The sequence below is a fragment of the Perissodus microlepis genome, chromosome 7 (assembly GCF_051167445.1).
Source record: "Perissodus microlepis isolate ML-2025 ecotype Zambia chromosome 7, ASM5116744v1, whole genome shotgun sequence".
Classification (NCBI taxonomy): Eukaryota; Metazoa; Chordata; class Actinopteri; order Cichliformes; family Cichlidae; genus Perissodus; species Perissodus microlepis.
The window spans coordinates 46,754,737-46,774,623 of NC_140467.1; the positions used below are offsets into that span (position 1 = coordinate 46,754,737).

Sequence of the window (19,887 nt, forward strand, 5' to 3'; positions counted from 1 at the left end):
CCTTTTGACCCAGCGTTTGGTGTTTTCTGTTCTTCCTCTGTTTAGTGTTTACTCTGTTCTGCCGTGTGTTCTTGTATTTAGTCCGCGTTTCTGAGTTTGTGTCCTTTCATGCGTAGTTCCTGTTTTATTGTGAAGGTCTGCGTCTTATGTGAGTGTTTTCAGTTTGCCTCCCTAGTCTCGTCACGTTAATCACTCCCAGCTGTGTTCCCCACCTGTGTGTAATCTCCCTGTGTTCTCTGAGTGTATTTAAGTTGTGTCTTCTGTCATAGTAGTTGCTGGTTCGTCGGTGTTGTTTCCCCTCGGTCTCCCTGCATCTCTCCATGTGTATTTCCCCGGACCTCCCTGCATCTTCGTTTCTGGTTTGTTTTGTTAGTTTTATCCAGTTTAGGTTCCAGTTTCATGTTCCCAGTGCCTTTGTTGTTTGTTTTTTTCCTTTGTTAATAAATACTCACCTGTACCAGAGCTGCCGCGTCCTGGTCCTAAATATTCCACACGGCTTGCCCTGGCAAACCGTGACACTTTTAGACCACCCCCCCCAAAAAAGCAACACTTTCCAGGGGCTATGTATACAGCTGGGCTGGAACCAGAGTGAGGACCGAGTGACTGAATAAATGTTTGCTGAGCTGCCTGCACGCTGTCGTTTGTACATGTCATGTTGAAGACCCCGTAAAACTCTGGGTGTGTATGCACGCTGGATTAGTCACAGATGGTGTGTGGAAAAGTCAAGATTTTTTCTGTTTATTCTGCATTATAAGCCTGCTGTGGGAAATTTCCTGGCTGTTGAAATTTTAAGATGAGCAGCACAAGTTTCAAAACTGCTGGTTACTTTGCTCTGTATGCTGAAATAAAAGAGAGAGTCAACTGAGGCACTGCTCAGTCGGAGCTCTCCCTCTCTCTTTGAGACTTCCTCAAACATGATTTCTCTCTCTGTATCACACACACACACACACACCTCCCCTCCCCGCCGCCTCCTCCTCCACCTCTCTGTACCAACACACACTGCTGTCTCCTCACACCGAGCGTGAGCGCCTCAGCAGCCGGGATGACTGGAGGAGCTGGGACTGCAGATACTGCGGTGCTGCGAAAGACGGCGTGAGCGCGTTTGTATGCGTGTGCACGTGCCTGGGCGGACTCCAGCTGTAATGGTGCCCCGTGTGTGTGTGACTGTGCTGACCGCAACAGTCATCTTGTCCAACAGCGGAGACTTTCTCAGCGTGCAGATGGTGTGAGCAGTCAGGGGAAAAGTTTCTAACAGCTCGACTGAGTCTCGGCTAACTCAATCCACACTGCACACACACTCATACACTGTGCCAGTCCAGGAGGGGAGCAACAACAGCAGCAGCAGCAGCTGAGCATGAGGACAACTTGAGCTTGTGTGTGAGCGAGATTTGTCTTGTAGTTGATTGATTGACCTGTCGCTGAAGAGGATACGGTGTCTGAGCATCACCACACATCCGAGCTGTGAGATTCAACAGGGCTGCTCGTTTGAAAGGTGAGTCCGTTCAGTAAATCTGTTGACTCTTTGTTATGATTGTGAAAATGCTGTAAGCAAAACGGACACTTTGTTACTATTTATTTATATTTCAGTCATAACAGGGCATTCTTCACCATAATACAGTAAATATGGCATGTGGTTTTGCTTTGGCACATTTTTTAAAGCGGCATCGCTGGGTTAATGGCTCATTAAAGTGATTTATTGTGTGAAGTAGTTACACCTGCGGTGACTGCCATGTTGAGCAATGGAAACGTCAAATGCACGACTTCTGAGCTGCTGTGAATCTGTGCATTAACGCGCAAAACTGTCTTTAAGCTGTAGTCTTTTTCCATTAGCTCTGTTATTGTCTAAAAGCTACACATGTGTGGCTGAAATATGAAATTAGGAGCATGTGTGGCAATTGTTTTTGGAAGGCCGGGAAGCATTAAACTTCAGCATTAAACTTTCGGGAAAAATTAGTAAGTGGCAGGTTTTGTTATGCCGTACAGTTAAATCAATAGAATAATCTTTAAAATGGTAAGACTGTTGCTTATGACCTCAGTTCTGAGTACTTTTGACTGTAGCACGTAGAAGTTTGTCTATCTGTGGATGGATTTGATTTATGGTAAAAACACATCATACATGTTTGCCTGATTTCAAAGATTGATGTGGTTTTACATTATTGAGTGAAGTGTGCCAGGAGTACAGGGACAAAGGGGAGTAGGGCCTGCATTCCCACACACATTTTAAGCCCTTGTCCCACATTAGTTTTCATTTTTGTATAATTAACTTCTCATATGAAAATAACCAATTGTTATATTTCTTTTTATCCTAAATCCTATATTCTTTTCAAATATTCTGGACCAAGAACACCTTGGCATCTTGGCTGGTACGATTTGATCACAGGATAGTCAGTACTGTTTGGAAACATTTTTGAACTGGTGTGTGTGTGTGTGAGAGAGAGAATGTCACTCATTCCAGCTTACTAAAATGGAAAAAGTAGTCAACAAAGAGAGGAACGTGGTGGAGAAAAGAAAGAGTTCAGGGGATCATGACAGAACATCAGTAAAACAGAAGTGTGAATGGAAAAGAAATACATGAGAGCAAACCAGTAGAAGGAAGGATGATGACTCCCGTGTGCCAGGAATGTCTACAGCTCACAAGCTGTGCTGCTGGAAAGCTCAGGGATCAGGTTCCCCGTGTCAGCTGCTGTGCAGGACTGTTCCCAGGTCTAGCCATGGAATGTCTGTTTACTGAAGAGGGTGCGGGGACCAGAAGGACTGAACTGCAGCAAATCTGGAGTTCAGACTGGAAGTCCTATAGCTAAAGGTGTTTTTTGTTTGTTTGTTTAATTTTCTTCATGTTTTGGAAAAAAAGATTAAAACAAGTAGACACGGCTAATCTTTATATTCAAACTGACAATTTGCTATTTTTGTTTTGTCGCCAGGCACAGCATCTTGTGTGACATTTATGGAAGTTATAATGCAGAGTCAGCATAAACTCCTTCCAGCAAACATCACTAGTGAAAATGACTGCGGTCACTGGGCGCTGTTTTCACTTTGCCCCTCTCACCTGGCAGCGTATGATCTTGCATGGCGTCCTTTTTTTCCCCATCAGGAAAATATCCTCTTCATATACTGTAGAGACAGCCAAATTAACAGTATTGTCATTCAGTTGTCACAGTGTCAAAAACGTGTGAGATGAGTCAGGGGTCAATGTGAAGTCTTCACCTTCATCTCTCCACAGGGTTGCTGCTCTGTTCCCAGACATACTGTGACACATGGCATGGAGGGAAACGAGTGTGTGTGTATGTGTGTGGGTGGGGGGTATGCTAATGAAATGAGTGTATCATACCACAAAGCCAGCATAGTGGAGAACGAGGGGCACACATGGTGTCTAAATTGTTGTGTAGACAAAACAGATGCTGACTCGTCACACTGATTCATAAAATAAAGCCAGTTTATTGGGAACTCCAAGAAATTCCTCTCCAAGAACTGACCCTTAGTGTTTGTGATATATTACACTGCTCACCTCGCCTCCTTGCTTCTCGTCTCGCTTCCATCCATCCATCCATCTTTCTGCATGACTCACAATGACTTGTGTGGGTAGTAAGCAATCATTGATGTTTCTTACCCTATAATGAAAGATAGCTCCTCAGATCCTGAACTCCCTGTAACCCCGTCCCACGTTAAATCACCGTAGACCTAAATTGTGTGAGTGTTGGATGGAGCAACTGATTATTATCCTTATTTATTTTTTTCACATGTGTGCGAGTACTTCCATCTGTGACTGCTCTGAAGCCCTTCCTCTTTCACATCCTTTCCGGTGATTAGCACAGCAACAGCGCAGCAAGCAGCATGCCGTCCTCTCACCTCTGTGACTTTATAACAGAAGTCTAATAGAAACAGACTGCTCTCGAGGTAGCAGCTTTGGCAGCCGAGGGTTATATTTGTCTTTAACACATGCTGGTCACAGAGGCCCTCTGCGTTTCGAGAGAGGGGGTGAGGGTGGTTAGAGATATTTAAAGAGTTGATGGCACTGACTGGTAATGCAAGTTCATGTTTCATCTTGCGTGTTTTGTGGTCTTTTGTGCTGTTAGCACAGTTAGTACATACGCATGTGAACAAAAAATCTAAATGTAGCTTCATGACACACAGTCTGTCAGTTCAGGGTGGAGTCACTCACCTGTCAATCACGGTGAAGACAGAGAAAGGGAGATGAGCCATTGCTGCTTTATATTTTTGTTCTTGGACTACTGATTTACATGACCCAAGGAAAGCTGGCTCTGGTTTTACTGGCAAGCACCAGGTTCAAAGTAGGTTACAGCTGCTGAAAATGCAGAACTGAGGACTGATGACAGACCGATGGTAATGGCAGTGCTTGCTGCAATGTGCAATGACACCAATAAAGAATTTATCTCTTCTGTTTATTAGTGAATCATTAATACTTCAAGCTGGGGATTATTTACTTAGCTGAGACTGTCAGTGACCTTTTATATGAACAAATAAATCACAACAGGTTTTGAAAAATGTGATTTTCTTAGAAACCTGAGGAGCTTATTATTTCTATTATTATTTGTCTTGTCATTTAATTCATAGAAAATGTCTTTTTTGTGTGAAATGTCTATAGGCAACAGTGAAAAACAGGACCTTTGATATGTTTGTACTAGTTTATCTTTTTTTTTAATACTTTGTAGTATCAATGGCAGTGGGGGAAATCTTCATCAATAGTTCAGATCTATGCACATTTCCTGGAGTCTGTGCTGGGCCGCTTCCGGGCCCTGGGCATTATGCTTGAGACGCCTATTTTAAAAACTAAGCCCTGCACATGACGAGCACATGTACAGATGCAGGACGAGTTCTGGATGTAGGGTTAGCTGGGTTTGGATGCTTGACTACACAGGAACTGTCCCTTATGTGTCATGCAACAACAGAAAGCTTGACTGCAAAAGTACATGATACTGAGGCTTAGTAAATGGTTGGTAATTTGCCTGATATCACTGCACAGATTTCAGTGTTAGTAGATGTGCTTAAACATTAACATTTCATCCTCATGCTTTGTGGCAGCCGCAGAGTGGGAAAGTCAGTAGTTCTAACTTTGTTGAATCCAATTACCTCTCAGCAGTGCTCTGGGCTGCTGTTGTGACCAGTCACTTCCTGTGGTGGCCCATGTGGCAGAATTTTCTGCCAAGACCAAAAAGTTCAACCATTTATGCAATTATCTCTATAGTTCCAATAAGCAGAGGGTGGAATATCCTTGTTTTCTACAGCCCAAATATATCTTTTGCTAGCTCTTTTGTAGTCTTTATCTGCAAGAAAAGCAGAACTTTAATTTCCCAAAGGAAGAGCCACACAGTGCAGCAAGGCCTCAATCTTCCTTTCTTCCAAACTAGTTCAGTTCAAATAAAGACATGTCAAACAGCAGCTAAGGCTTTTTTGTGTGCTCTTAGCTTCAGTAGTTTCCCATATGGGGAACAAACAGTGTGTGTAAGCAGTGAAAACTAGCAACCTCCTGATGCTGTGAGACCAGTCCTGTGTAGACAGGAAGGTCTCTGGTGTCACATTTCAGAGACTTTACAGCCTTGGTCACCTTCCTTTCGACCTCTTAGATATCTTTATTTCATAGCGCATGGCTATACTGTTATCCAACATATGGTACATATGACATCACTTAAAACTTGGCCAGCTAATGTGTAAAAGTTGCCATAACTTTATTTATGGCTGTATATGTTGAAGCCTTAGCGGCAAGCTAAACATAGAGCCCCTTTTTGTTTTTATCACATGGTTATGTACTATGAAACAATGCTTTATTGTACCACTTGGTACCTTTCTGCCTGCTTCAGAAAATAGCTGTCATCACTTATGATACATCTGCTGCCTGTATTTTTATTATTTCATTGACAGATGTATATTTTTAAATCAACAAAGTCCATGAAGCTGAGGCAACCTGGCTCAGTTTCCCATGGACAAAGACTGCCTATTAATACGTCTGTGCTCAATAAGGGACCAGCACTGATGGTGTTTCGAAAGACTTCTTCTCACTTCAACACAGAGAAATCAGTCTCTGCTTTTTTTTCTGCTTGACTTGTGTGCTCTCAGTTCATTCATTTTTATCGGACTGCCTCAGAACCACAGATATGTTGCACCCTGCTAAGAAATTATAGTGCATGCTGCACAACCTTAGAAGGACAGCACGAAGATATCTACAACTCAGCACTCTGAGTGTGCGGGTGTGTCTGTGTGTGTGTGCATGCGTGTGAAATATATACAAAGCTGTTGTTTACAGTGAAGGTCAGGGTGTTTTTTCTTCATCATGGGCAAAGTTCTCAGGCGTGTTATGAGAAAATTCTAGCATCGTGTTAAGTACGAGGCACCTTGAATGTTCCCTGTTGGCTGAAACAGAAGTAATGTTAGCAATGAAATACAATCTAGTAGGCATGACAGATGGTAGTTTGGATTAAAGCCTCACTGATATATTGTTTGACCATAATTAGCTATATATATATATATATATATATATAAAACAACTACCTTCATTCTTCATGTCGTAGCTCCAACTAGGTGCTGCAGCTGTTCCAGGTTTGTCAGCTGCACATCCATGATGATCCACCACATCCCAAAGGTGCTCTGTTGGATTGAGATCTGGTGATTGTGGAGGTCATTTGACTACAGTAGACTTATTTTCATGTTCAAGAAACCTGTTTGTGATGTTTTGAGCTTTGTGGTGTGCTATCGTGCTGGAAGCAACCATCACTGTGGTCATAAAAGGGACCGATATAGTCAGCAACAATACCCAGCTAGACTGTGGCGGCTGGATATCGTCTCTTTTTCAGAACATTCTCTGTAAACCTTAAAGATGGTTGTGTGGGAAAATCCCAGTAGATCAGCAGTTTCAGAAATACTCCCAGCCCATCTCACAACAACAACCGTGCAGCATTCATAAAATTGCCTTTCTTTCCCATATGAAAGTTTGAACTTCAGCTTTTTTTGACCTTCAGCTGATTTGACCATATGTACATGCCTAAATGCATTGACTTACTGCCACGCGATTGGCTGATGAGATAATTACATTAATAAGCAGCTGAACAGGTGAATCTGAGAAAGCAGCCAGTGAGTGCATGTTGCTTCTTTGTATTGTTTAGAATGATCTCAGCTCAGTCTGCAGCACATGCATAAGAGCAGCATCACAGCCGAGCAGATGGTGGTACACAGTCAAGAACGTGTCTTTGCACAGTGTTGCCAACTAGGTCAGAAATACACATTGCTGAAAAGCTCATAAACAATTGCTTTTTCTGATTTCTGGTTTTAAATGATAAATATTGCTTTGAAAATTAAATGCCAAATTCTGTATCATACTTGATCTGATCACCTTACTAAAAAAACAAGGGTTCATGTCAACCTCTAACTTAAACAACATTGATTACATTACTGTCTTCATTTGAAATGTACTGTACCTGTATGGTTGTATGTAAAAGAAAGCACCTTAAAGTTTAAAGCAGACTGAATCTGAAAGCTTTCTTGTCTTCGTGTGTCACTGGTTTCCTCCCTTTCCTAACAGTGGGGTTATGCCGGGAGACCAAAAAGTCATTAATATTACTGTTCCAGTGTGCCGCTGTTTATTTTGAGACTGTGGCTCAAGGGACTGATACGCTGCTGCACACATGCATCTGTACACACAGGTGTTTTACTGGGACACAGTATACAGCTCTTGGAGGTGGTTTTCAAAATGCTGAATCGATATAACAGTGATGTGCTCTGAAGAGACTTTGCTGGTGCTTCATAAATATGCTTACAGCCACAACTATAAGCACGTACTGGGGAGGTGTCTTCCACAACGAATGGCTGGTTTGGAAAACGGGTCATTGAGCTTACCTTAGCACTTGTTTGGGTTGTTGTTGCTTGATGGCCACATAAACCATCCGCTGCTGTTATGATTTCTTATTTGTGATATGTATGCAAGCTTTTGAGGAAATGGTTATCTGCTTCATTGGGTTTCTATCAATTAAAACTCAGGAATGTGATGTGCATAAGTGATAAAGCGTCATGCGTTTCACTGCTTTTGAAAACTGCTAAATGAAGAACCTGATGATCATATACATATACTGTACATTGTTCATCAGTTTATTGCTGTTCTTTTCTATTGAGTCTATTAGACTTGTTTATGTCACCCACAAATATGAATGTGCTTTTAGTGAGACCATAACAATTAAAATGAGTAACTTTGCAAAGGTCACCATTCATCATGCAGTTCCTGCATGGGCCGATAAAGACACTAACTTTTCTTCTGCTTCTATTCCATTTGTCAGGTAATTTATAGATTTAGTAATGGCTATGCTTTTGTACGGCAATTTATTACCCCTGGACTGGGCCACAGTGTAATGTAAATCTAAATGGTATTTCTACTGTCAGCCAGATCCAAGATATTCACATTAAGAAAGGGCTGAGTTATTTACAGTTTCAATTCAAAGTTTTACCATTGGTTGGTCCCAGCAGTGCTGTTAGCTGTGCCCCATGCAGGAGGCATAAAAATGTGGGGCTATGGCTTCATACTCCTAATACAGCAGGTGACTCTATGAGCATATCAGTGAATCTGGAGTGACTTTTGATATTACTGGTTTTTCTGTTTATTTGTGTGCTTGCAGACTGGCCAACATAATGATGAATAAATGCATGCAGGGAAACAGAGATTATTCCCACCAATATTAGTGTTAGATGAGCCCACACCATCATTTTTCTCTGAATGATCTGATCTCTTTGTTGACAGAAAAGCCCTACTCATGCTTTCCATGTATTCATCTAGCATGAACTTGAGATGGATAAAAGATAATAAGTAGGTTGTAGTCACCGCACTGCAATGGGAAAACAGCTATTTTCTTCGAGGAGTGCAAAGGCGCGAGTATGCTCGTGCATGAACGTGCACTGGTGACATTCTTACCTGCACCGAACCAGAGAGAGTTTTGAATTCGCCAGCAGCCTGGCTGCACTGCTGCCTGGAAAACTGCAGAGCTGCTTCTGGTCCACATCTGGTCCACATCTGGTCTATGTGGGATGGTTGGACATTCACCAAGCCAAGCACAACCAGAGCCACTGATAACATGGCAGTGCTTATAGCTGACAGCAGCAGTCTTAGCATATGTCAATGATGATGCAGATGTGTATATTTATAGTAGTTATAGGGTACATTAATATGCAGACTGCACTGACTTGTATTACACAGGTGTACAAAAACAATATATTTTGATAAATAAAATTTGCTTCTGAGAACTTCCGGTGGCCTATTTATCTTTTTGCTTTCCAACTGATTTCAGACATGAAATCTGATTTAAGCTTGCACGTAACATTTTTGAGATACACATCATTGATGTTTGACGTGAATGATGTGTATCTCAATATAATGTATCAACACTATGGCTAGAAGTTTCCAAAAACTGTTTTAATGTGTTTATTCTGGACAAAAACAAGAGAAGACGATCTCAGGATCTCTCCAAAGCATATTTCTGTCAATTTAGCTCAAAATAAATCCACAAACGTGTTTGAGGCACTTGCTTTTGCGGGTGCACTGCACACCCGTCTCTCTTTGCAAGAACAAACAGTAGTGGGTCATCATCCTCTGATTCAATTTTTCCTGGTGTGGGTTTTCCATTACTTTTATACCTTGGTGACATCACTCAGATTTGGTGGGAAAATGTACATGCCTAAATGCATTGAGAATGTAAAAAGTGCAATTTCAGTGACATTCTGGCACTCATTAGTTGATGTGCTTTCAGCATGTTATCCACAAGCTCAGCAAGATTCTCTGCTCTGATATTGCCAAGACAATTCTGTGCACAAATGTTTCCCATTGCTGCTGATTCAGATGGCTTTAGCATTAGTTCACAGATTTCAGGACCAACAAAAACACCTTCTTTCACGTTGGCTGCATTTTTTGGACAGTAAACTTATTTCTTAAAGGCTAAAATGCATCAATGTTTCTGCCCAGTCATTCTAGCCGTCCAATTCTGGGAAAATCATAACTTTAAAAAAAATGGGATGAAAGAGATGAAAATGGTTTGTTAACGCACAGGTGAAAGTATACCAGCAGCAAAATGCTTGTGATTACATATTGTAATCTTGTTGACTTGTTGTTGTCTAAATAAATCGCAAAAATGAGAATTGTACACAAACCTTTGACTTTGTACAAAGTATTTTAATCGCCTAGCTGCACCTTAATAAAAAGTCTAAAGCCATGTCAGCAGCCCTGTAAGCCTTCAGTTTTTGAACACCAACAGCGACATGCTAATGCGGCTATTGTGACAAACTGTTTACCGTTTTTTTTATCATCTTAGTTTAGCTTGCTACCAATGCTAGTCAATAAGCACTAAATGGCTGAAAGTATTCTCTATTTAAACCTACTTAAAGTGAAGTGCTTCACATTATAAATAAGGTTTAACAACTCAAATTGTACAAATGGATCAAACTAAAATAAAAGCAAGCCTCCACATGTAGGTCTGTGGTCAGGTCAGTTCACTGTTATAGAGAGGCATCTGGCTATGAAGACCTTTAAAAGTCATCAGCAAAATGGCAATGCATCTTGCCAATTGCAAGTTCAAGAGATTGAGGCACTAAACGTAGGAGAGATAAAATATAAAACTGGGACAAGATCAGACCTAGCAGGCCAACATGTGTAGGTGGGTGACACACTGAATAAGATAAAAAAGATTTGAGGTTTGGTCTGTGGACTTGTTATCTGGCTTATGAATTCCTCCTCCCACATTTCCACTTCTGCCTTTGTCTCCTTGCAACACTCAACTCTGTCTGAGTGCCTTAAGCTTCACATCCAGCAATGCAGAGGCCTGTACGATAAGCTTATAGGTTAATACAAATCACAAAAAAAAACCCAGGCAAAATATATTAAAACTTCCATATCCTTCTAATGATGATTGACATCTTGCAAAAATACTGGTGCTGTTTGGTTTGTGTGGAACTTGCAGCTTCTGTGAGTTTAATCAATCTGGAACTCTTTTGCTTGTTTGCAGGTTGGAGTAGCTGTGATGGATGACCAGTGTGTGTCTCATGGCAGTCCTCATCGCAGCGGAGGCCATGTCAGTACTGAGGGTCAAAAGTCAAATGTCATCAGGTGTGGGTGGCTCCGGAAGCAAGGAGGTTTTGTCAAAACGTGGCACAGTCGCTGGTTTGTGCTGAAAGGGGATCAGCTCTACTATTACAAAGATGAGGAGGAGACTAAAGCTCTGGTAAGACTGTGAGTGTACTAGAAGATGAACTAACATAAAAATTGTGGCATACACCCACACATATGCAGATGATAGTTCTCACTGTATGATGATTGAGTTTTTTTTGGATCAGACAGCTCTTTGGCTTATGACCAGACTGTATGTAAAAGATGGGTGTAGCATCTGTGAAGTTTGTTTTATGGGCTCTGAAACCTTAACCTATGCACCTAGGGTCATAAGTTATTAGCTACTGTAAGCATGGTTTGTTAGCAAGGTGCGTTCCTACAGTCATATGAAAAATGTGAGTTTTTCACAAGACTCTATGCAGTCCTGTGAAAAACTAAAAAGTAATACTTTTCTATATGACTATCAGTCTCCCACATCATTGTGGAGGAATTTTCGCCCACTCTTATTTACTCTAATTTACAGCATCGCTTCAGTTCATTGAAGTTTGCAGACATTTGTTTATACACAGCACTCTTATGGTTCCAACACAGCATTTCAATCAGGTTGAGCTCTGGACTTTGACTGTGCCATTGCAGCACTTTAATTCTTTTATTTTTCAGCCATGCTATTGCAGACTTGCTGCTGTGCTTGCATGTGCTCGATCCAGTTTTAGCAAAGCTTTAGCTATCAGACAGATGACCTCACATGTGACTCTGGTACACAGAGGATGGTCAACTCAGTGACTGCAAGGTACCCAGGTCCTGTGGCTGCATGCCCAAATCATCACCAATCTACCACCACGCTTGATAGTTAGTTGAGGTGTTTGTGCTAATATGCTGTTTGGTTTTCACTAAACGTGGCACGGAGTTATATGACCAGACATCTTCGGTTTGTTCCGTCCACAGAGGTTGTTGTAGAGATTTTGTGATTTGTTCAGATCCAACTTTGCAAACATAAGCTATACTCCCATGTTCTTTTTACAGAAGAAAAAGCTTTCTCTTAGCAGCACTTCCAAACAAGGCCTACTTGGTCAGTTTTCTTCTAATTGTACTATTATGGTGTTTAACAACACTAACTGAGGCCTATAGTCTGAGATGTAGCTATTGGGTTTTATACAGTTTCTCTCAGCTTTGCAAGGGTTTGACCTTGGAGTGAATGTTCAGGGACAATCCACATCCAAGATTGGCAGCTGTCTTGAATGTTTTCCACTTGTGATGAATCTTTGTCACTGAAGAATGATGGACTTTAAATTATTTGGAAATGGTCGTATTATCCTTCCCAGATTGATGGGCAGCAACAGTTGTTTCTCTAAGATTACTGCCGATGCCTTTTCTCCTTGCCACACCTTAAAGCTCCAGACCAGCAAACGGTCAAACATTCTGTTTTATAGCAGTGGTTACATTTCATGATCAAAAGATCAAGTGCATTTGATTAGCAGCACCTGGCTGTTACTTACCTTCTTGACACCAATAGAAGCAGTTTTGTTTTTTGTTTAACAGGACTGCATAAAGTCCTGTGAAAAAGGAAGCATATGGGTGTTTCACACAGATGGACACATGCTGATAGTTCCTAAGTAAGATACAAATACAATAAAAGCATTTACTCAAAGCAGCTTGCAACTGCCACTAATGATAATTCTAAGCCTCGGTGAAATTGAAGCCAACCCTCTAGAGCCGTCACAAGTGGTGATATTACTTTTCTTACTCAATCTAATGGGCCAGCCTCAATATAAAATGATGGCTGGCATACAGTGTGTCGCTATGAAGTCAGCCATTCAACAGTGGGAAATGTGCTGGAGATGTTTTGCTCACTTTAACATTACGATCAGATATGAATCTAAATATGTACTCTAAGCCCTGCTGTGGTGAAGTGTCTGTTTGTGCTTTCTGTATTTGCTGTATTTACTCTCAGCACCACCATATTTCTTGTAGATACATGCTACAGTATAGCCAGGTGAGATGATAACATCGAGCTATGGTTCAAATGAGGTTGTTTTGACTCTCAAACCAAACTGTTTTCAGTTTGTCTTTATGGAAACACACACACACACACACACACACACACACACACACACACACACACACACACACACACACAAATGGCTATCCTGAAATGAGAAGAGACAATGAGTAACACGAGTTTTATGGCTATCTCTAACATTACTGTAACAAGGAACTCCCTCTCACTTAGCATGTGCAGACTGGAAAAAGAAGCTGCCAAAATACAGTGAAAGAGAGCGGACATTGATTCCACAAGTTTAGTTCAGTAAGACACTTGTTTAATTTCTTGAATTTGATGAAAGAGTCAATAGCCTTTTCTTGGCTGTGAAATATAATGACGCTGGATAGCAACTTGTTATTAAATACTAGTTCATAAATACTCTAAGAGTGTGTTTTATGAGTAGCTTGTCACGTCATATTCCTATCATGCCTTTAATCTTTATATCAGTTAGCAGATGTTTTGTGTTTTGTTTTTTTCCTCTTTGCAGTTATTTTACACCAGAGCTTACTCCTAGTTGGCAAATACACAAAAGACCACATCCTTTTGTAATATTTATTCCTACCAAACAATATCTCCTTTTTTTCCTGTGGAAACTTGATCACTTGTGCACAATTGAAATCTTTATTCTGCTCATCTACCCACACTTCTTTGCCTGGCCAATTTCCCAGGAAACTGAGCCTCAGCCAAACCCAAGAAACAGCAGCAGCAGAAGTCTCTAAAGGTTAAAGCTCCAGACCTGAAGGTGGGCCACAGGCCAGATACAGGGGGAGGAGAGATTTTCTTTCTTTTTTACTGGGAAGGCCAGGGTTTGAAGCTGTGTCAAAAAAAAGAGAGAAAACAGTTTTCCTGAAACAACTTGATAATTATATTTATCATCATCTTCTCAGAGAAGTTATTTGTAATGTCCCTATAACTCCATCTACCTGTGGAATACTCTTCTTTGGTTAGCAACTTTCCATTCTTGCCCTACTTCTAAAGCTGTAATAAATTTCAGCTACTTTTTTTTTTTTTTTGCAGAGAATGGGAAATTTCTAGTGAAACTAGGTCAGGTACAGAGGAGTGTGCTCAAAGTCCTCAAATCTCCATGACCTCCAAAGCAGAGAAGCATGTAAGAGCACAAACAGAACACTCCAAAAAGACAGCGTACCGAACAGAATACACGATAACCAGTGTAGCGTTTCCAACATCCCAAAAAGGAGGAATACCAGCGGGACAGAGAGGAGACAGAAAACTGTCAGAAACAGGTTTGGTTTGGTTTTTTGTGCCTCGAACGCTGATATTTAAGATCAGGGCAAAGACACAAACACACAAGGTGCACTAAGATCCTCCACTTTACTTAGACTATATGTGGTGGCGTAATATCTACCCACGCTAACCTATTAGCCACATCCAACAGAGACGCAACTGATTAATTCTCTGACATGCTGTGATCTCTCCATTACCCATCACATTAGCCTAATTGCTGCTACCTCAGCGGACACATGAACATGTGCTACTTTCTGTTGGCTAACAATTTGTTGAACGATTAGACAGGAAAAAATTACATATTTATAGTTTCTGGCACAAACTGAATCTACATTTTTTTTGGGGGAAAAGCATTCATTATGCTATTCACATATAAATATAAAGTCTCACAATAAATGAATTTAAAGTATGCACAGTTTTAAAAAAAAAAAAAAAAAAAAAAAAAGGCGGGGGGACAAGTTTGGAAAATAGCAGCATTTAGACACAATGAACTGCTTTATCTTTACTTACAGTGGCACAACGCGCTAGCACTGCACTCTTAAGCAGTAAATATTAGTTGCTAATATTATGAAGAATTATGGGGAGGTTTTAACACAGAGACTTACCAGGAAAGTTGGTAAGTGATCGCTTGTAATTATGTAACTAATCACAGTATGACTTTTCTGTCTATCTTAGGCAGAGTGCTAGGTTTCAGTGTCTATTTTTGATACTGAAAGCCTAACAGTATTTATGATTAGTTCCTCTAATCCTGTTGTTACTCTAACCAAACAGCTCGAGTTGTCATATCAGTCCTTAATCCTGCAAGAACATGGGGGGGGGGTTTGGCTCTTGGGGACCACTAGGGTCAAGTTAGAACCATAATGCCACCAGTTAAACTAGCATTACCTGACTGGTTGTAAGTCGTAGCTGGCTGTTGCTGGCAGTAACTATGAAAATGACTGCTAAACTCCTAGTCACACTGTCGAGCGGTCAGTGACGCTAGGGGAAAAAAATGTGTAATACCCAACTGGTTGGCAAGCGGTTGCTGGAGGTTGTTTGCTGTTGCTACGTGAAACTGGTAGCAAAGAGGTAAACTATGCTGCACCAAAAACCTCCTTGAGATGGCTTTGGCGGCTAGCAGATTGCCATGGTAACCCTTACTTTGCTGACTTGTCTCCAAATACTCACTAGCTACTCACTAAGTGGTAGTGAAACTGTGAGAACAATTTGCCTTCAAAGTAAAAATTTGTACTCTTTGAAACAGGTTGGTTTCAGTGGTAAAGCACAACTTTTACTTTGGAAGTGAAGATTCCCCGATTCTGGTTTAAGTCGCTCTCTTCATAGCTTCTCTGCTGCTCTGCAAGCACCTGTCTTTGCAGCCAACTCGGTGTCCGCCATGCAACCTGTTTTTACAGATCTCGATGGAGTAGTTGGGTCTTTTGAGATTCAATTCTGAAAGTCAAAGTTTAAATAGCTAAACTTGGAATAATCTTTTCAATTATGAAGTCAGAAAGCTGTAGAAAAAACATCAAGTAATAAATTAAAAAAAAAAAAAAGTGATTTCCTCAGAATGGCTGTAACATGTCGTCATGTGTGATGCACTAGGACTTTATACCTGACATACCATTGTTTTGTTTTCATGCAGTGAACATTTTATAACATTTGTTTGATTTCCAATACTGCAACTCATAAGAATTGTGATGTTTTTAGATACTGTAACATTATCTGAAAAATTACTGTTGATGTAGGCAAACATGTTGATGCTATACAGTTAGGCCGAACCTCTCTGAATAACAGGAGGAATCCGAAGAATGGGCGTCAGATGGAGGTGAAGGGTCACGGAAAAGCATGGGTACAGGGTACAGCACGTGTAGGATTAGTGTCGACATGCCATCTGCCTGCACTTACTCGTCTATGAAGGAATACACACACACAAGCCCGCATGTACACACTCGCATTCTTAGATGCACACATGCATTTACTCGAATTTCATCTGGCTGAGCCATAAACAAAGACGCTATTCATGCCGTGGGTGAGATTGTATGGTTATTGTAATTCAAACCACTCAGCCTTGTATCTATGTGCCAGGGATGTAAGGAAAGTAGCATTGTGAATGAATGAGAGAATTGTGAATTAATACATTGAAATGATTTAATGTTTTAAGAAATGAAAGACATTAAAATTTCATAAGTTTATTATGATTTTAGCTGCTGCACGTCTTACAAGTTAGTTAATATTCAGAGCATGTAGGGGGCACTTCTGGAGGCAGACAAAATGAGAAGTAGCTGGATTTAATAAGAAATTGCATCATATCAATAATGCAGCAGTGCAGTTGTGTACTAAAAGTCCTTTTGTTTTCCCTGATTAAGCTGAAAACCATTTGACCTTGGCATTTAACTGGAGTAAATAAAACGCCACTGCAGTTCAGTAATTTTTCATTCTGCAACACTGTGTTACTGCTGATTTGATGACAATAGTGACTCTGTAGCCCTCGTTTGACATTGACAAAGATGTTTTTGAGGCATCACAAAGTAATAAAAGCTTTTTATAGCAGGCAGGGTTCCAGCCAGTCACGTCAAATCCAGAGCAGATCTGATTTGCATTATATTTGAATGTATGAGGCATGTGAACCAAGAAGTGGACATTACCAAGACACCCTTGTGTGAACATCATGAAAAGCATTGCTGACATCATCCTCTGGTAATAGACAAAAAATTTCCATTAAAGTGGTTCAATAAGTTTGCATGCATGGGCGGCTCTTTAAAATTACGGATGGGCAATAATATTAAGGCAAAGACATTTCCTTTAGCCTAAATATATTAAAGCATGATAAAAGTTTATCATTAATAGAAGGCAGCCCCGTCCATTAGTATTCCTAGGCTGCATATACTGCATAGAAGTTATTTCCTTTAACTCCTGTAGGGTGACTGCATGTCTAATAAGCTCTGCAGTGATGGATGAAGAAGTCAATTAAGTCTCACTGGACTTGCAACAAGTTCCTGTAAGTTTTGTAGCCTAAGGACTTTTTCTATTTCTAATACCTGATGGTGCAAGAGGGTAAAACAGCAAATTTAAGGTGTGTGCACTCACTAAAAAACTGAACTGCAGAGCTTCTTGTTCTGTCTGTCTTAGAATGCTTCACTTTTCGTTGGTCATAACACAGTACAGTAAGCACTGGCTCACATCTGTTGACTCATTATATTCAATTTATAGCTGTATGTTAACAATGAATTTGTAGATAAAAGGTGTGATTCACATCGATACTCCTAGTGATACATTGTTATTTTGTCCAAAATAAGGAGTCGATGGTTTGCATTAAATTCTAGACTGCAGCAGTATTCTGTAGTTTGCATGAAAGATTATGACTTGTCTGCAAAGATTTGCCGTTTTAATGAATGAGGTGCAGTGAAACTTGAGGAAGTGCAATGCAAACCAATAATGGAAAAATTGGTCTTCCAAATAAAAGTTGAGCATTAGTACCACAATCAATTAACATTTCAAAATGAGCAAACTACGAGCAACTGCAGCAACCTGCTAGCAAGCAAAGTAACCACAAGGAAAGGGGAACTACTAGCAACCACTTGCCAACCAGCTGGGGAGCACAAACCTTCCCTAATGGCTGGTGGTTTACAAATGGATTTCATAACAACAGAAACTACTACTTGGGAAATAGAAATTTGCCTGTGTGACTGAGACATAACTTAATGGGGCGAGATACACAAATATTCCCCCTCAGTAAATTATTAAAATAAATGTGCAAAAACTGATTTTGTAAAGTTTTTAACTGTTTTAGCTCCTGTTTACATTAATGAATGTTGATTAGCTGATGTTCTGTATAATTTAGAGAACTCTGGTCTGGTTTCCCATGAATGAATAATAATGAATGGGTAACCAAACATGTGGACAAGCTAACACACATTTTACATATGCTAACCACACGCGCTTTGTGTGAAGGTCATTGTTCAGTCAGAGCAAGGACCTGCTGGACAAAAATCCATATCAACAATATCAGGTTATAACATATTCCTTCCACCTGTCTCCTCTAAGACCCCCGAAAGAGATTTGAGGGCAGAATCGGATATCAGATATACTGAAAACTGGTCTTCACCTGTGGATGGTTTAAAGACTTTCTTTCTGCCTTTCGCCTTAATAGGTTTAATTGGTATTTGCTCGTTTTAACTTTGCTTTGCTGGGAGATTTTAAATCAAAATACTTGTAACCAATCTCGAAACTCTTGCTTCCTCCTGCTTCCTCTGCCGTTCTCCTTTATTAAGCAGAAATGCCATCCCATTTTCTCTGCATTCTTTTGCAGTTTATACATCGAGTTCATCATCTTCACGTCTGCCTAGTGAAGCTTGCAGTGTCAAATAAATCAAAACCATGCTTTGGTGGCTTTGGCCTAAAACCCGAATCAAGTTTCAGTCAGATAATTAATGCCATCAACTTTAGAGCTTAACAGTCAGCAGCTTGAATTGCTTTAACTTTAAATCTGACCTTGCTGACACAACTTTGAAGTCAAGCCGACTCCTGTCACGCATGTCACTTTTTCAGGGGCTGTTCTCTCTGCCTTCATTCTTACTTTCTTCTGTTTTTGAGAGCTGAAATATATGAAGTCACACTCATGAACATTTTACATACAGGTCAGCTCACAGCACTACCAATCTGTATTACATTTGCATTGAGAAATAATACTAAAAAGTGCTAACTTCTTCTTTTTTAAAAAAAAAAATGAAGCTATCTCAGTGGTGTTTAAAATTATGCACAGCTATGTCTTTTTTAGTCTTGAGCATGTTCGTACTTGTACATATATCATTCACATATCTCTGGAACCGTATGTTATTCTGTTTTCTCAGCATGCCATGTTATGTCTTTCAGTTGTTATAGTTTGACTTTTTTATCTATTGATCTGACAAATATGATCTGTATAGAGGATAAAATCAGTATGGGCAACGTGCTGCTGACCTCATTTCCATCTGCCTCATTCATTTCCTGTGGTACTCCAAACCACATATGTTATCAGTTTATCTTCTATGACACACTCTAAAGGCTTTATAGGTCCTTCATGGTATCCACTTATCTTCAAGTCCTGGGAAAGGCCATCTTGTAAGAATTCTGGTAGTCTGCTTTGAGATGTCTGAAACCTTTACGCATCTGCTTGTCTCATTTGTTTAATAGAACAAAGCTGTGATAGTGAAGCTTGATTTGTGGGCTGTAGACAGCTTTTGATTTTCCTGCTGTCGGGGCATCCAGAGAAGGATATTGGTAACAGATCACACGTAGGAGACATCCAAACTGTAGTACAAGCATAGCTGATGAGCAGGGATATGTCTTCTCTGTGGTTGGTGCAGCTGTATTCTGTTTTTTCTCTCTCTCTACTTAACAGTGGAATATATAATGTGCTGCAGTACAAGGACTATATTGAGGGCTATAGCTGCAAAGTAATTTCACAGGAAAATACCTTCTGCCTTTGTGGTTTGTAGACTTTGCAAGCCAAATATCTCCTGCACCTGTGTTCTAGTGTTAAAGGTATAGA

The 19,887-nt window shown here is 40.4% G+C and overlaps 1 protein-coding gene across 1 annotated transcript in view; it reads left to right on the forward strand.

The window, feature by feature from the left end:
• Positions 1 to 956: 956 nt before the first annotated feature.
• arhgap24 (Rho GTPase activating protein 24) overlaps positions 957 to 19,887 on the forward strand; it is a 76,448-nt gene continuing 57,517 nt past the window's right edge. The window contains exons 1-2 of the mRNA XM_084935463.1: positions 957 to 1,492; positions 10,989 to 11,204. Coding sequence (XP_084791589.1) covers positions 11,004 to 11,204 — 201 coding nt within the window. The 5' untranslated portion in view covers positions 957 to 1,492; positions 10,989 to 11,003. The remainder of the gene's footprint in view (positions 1,493 to 10,988; positions 11,205 to 19,887) is intronic.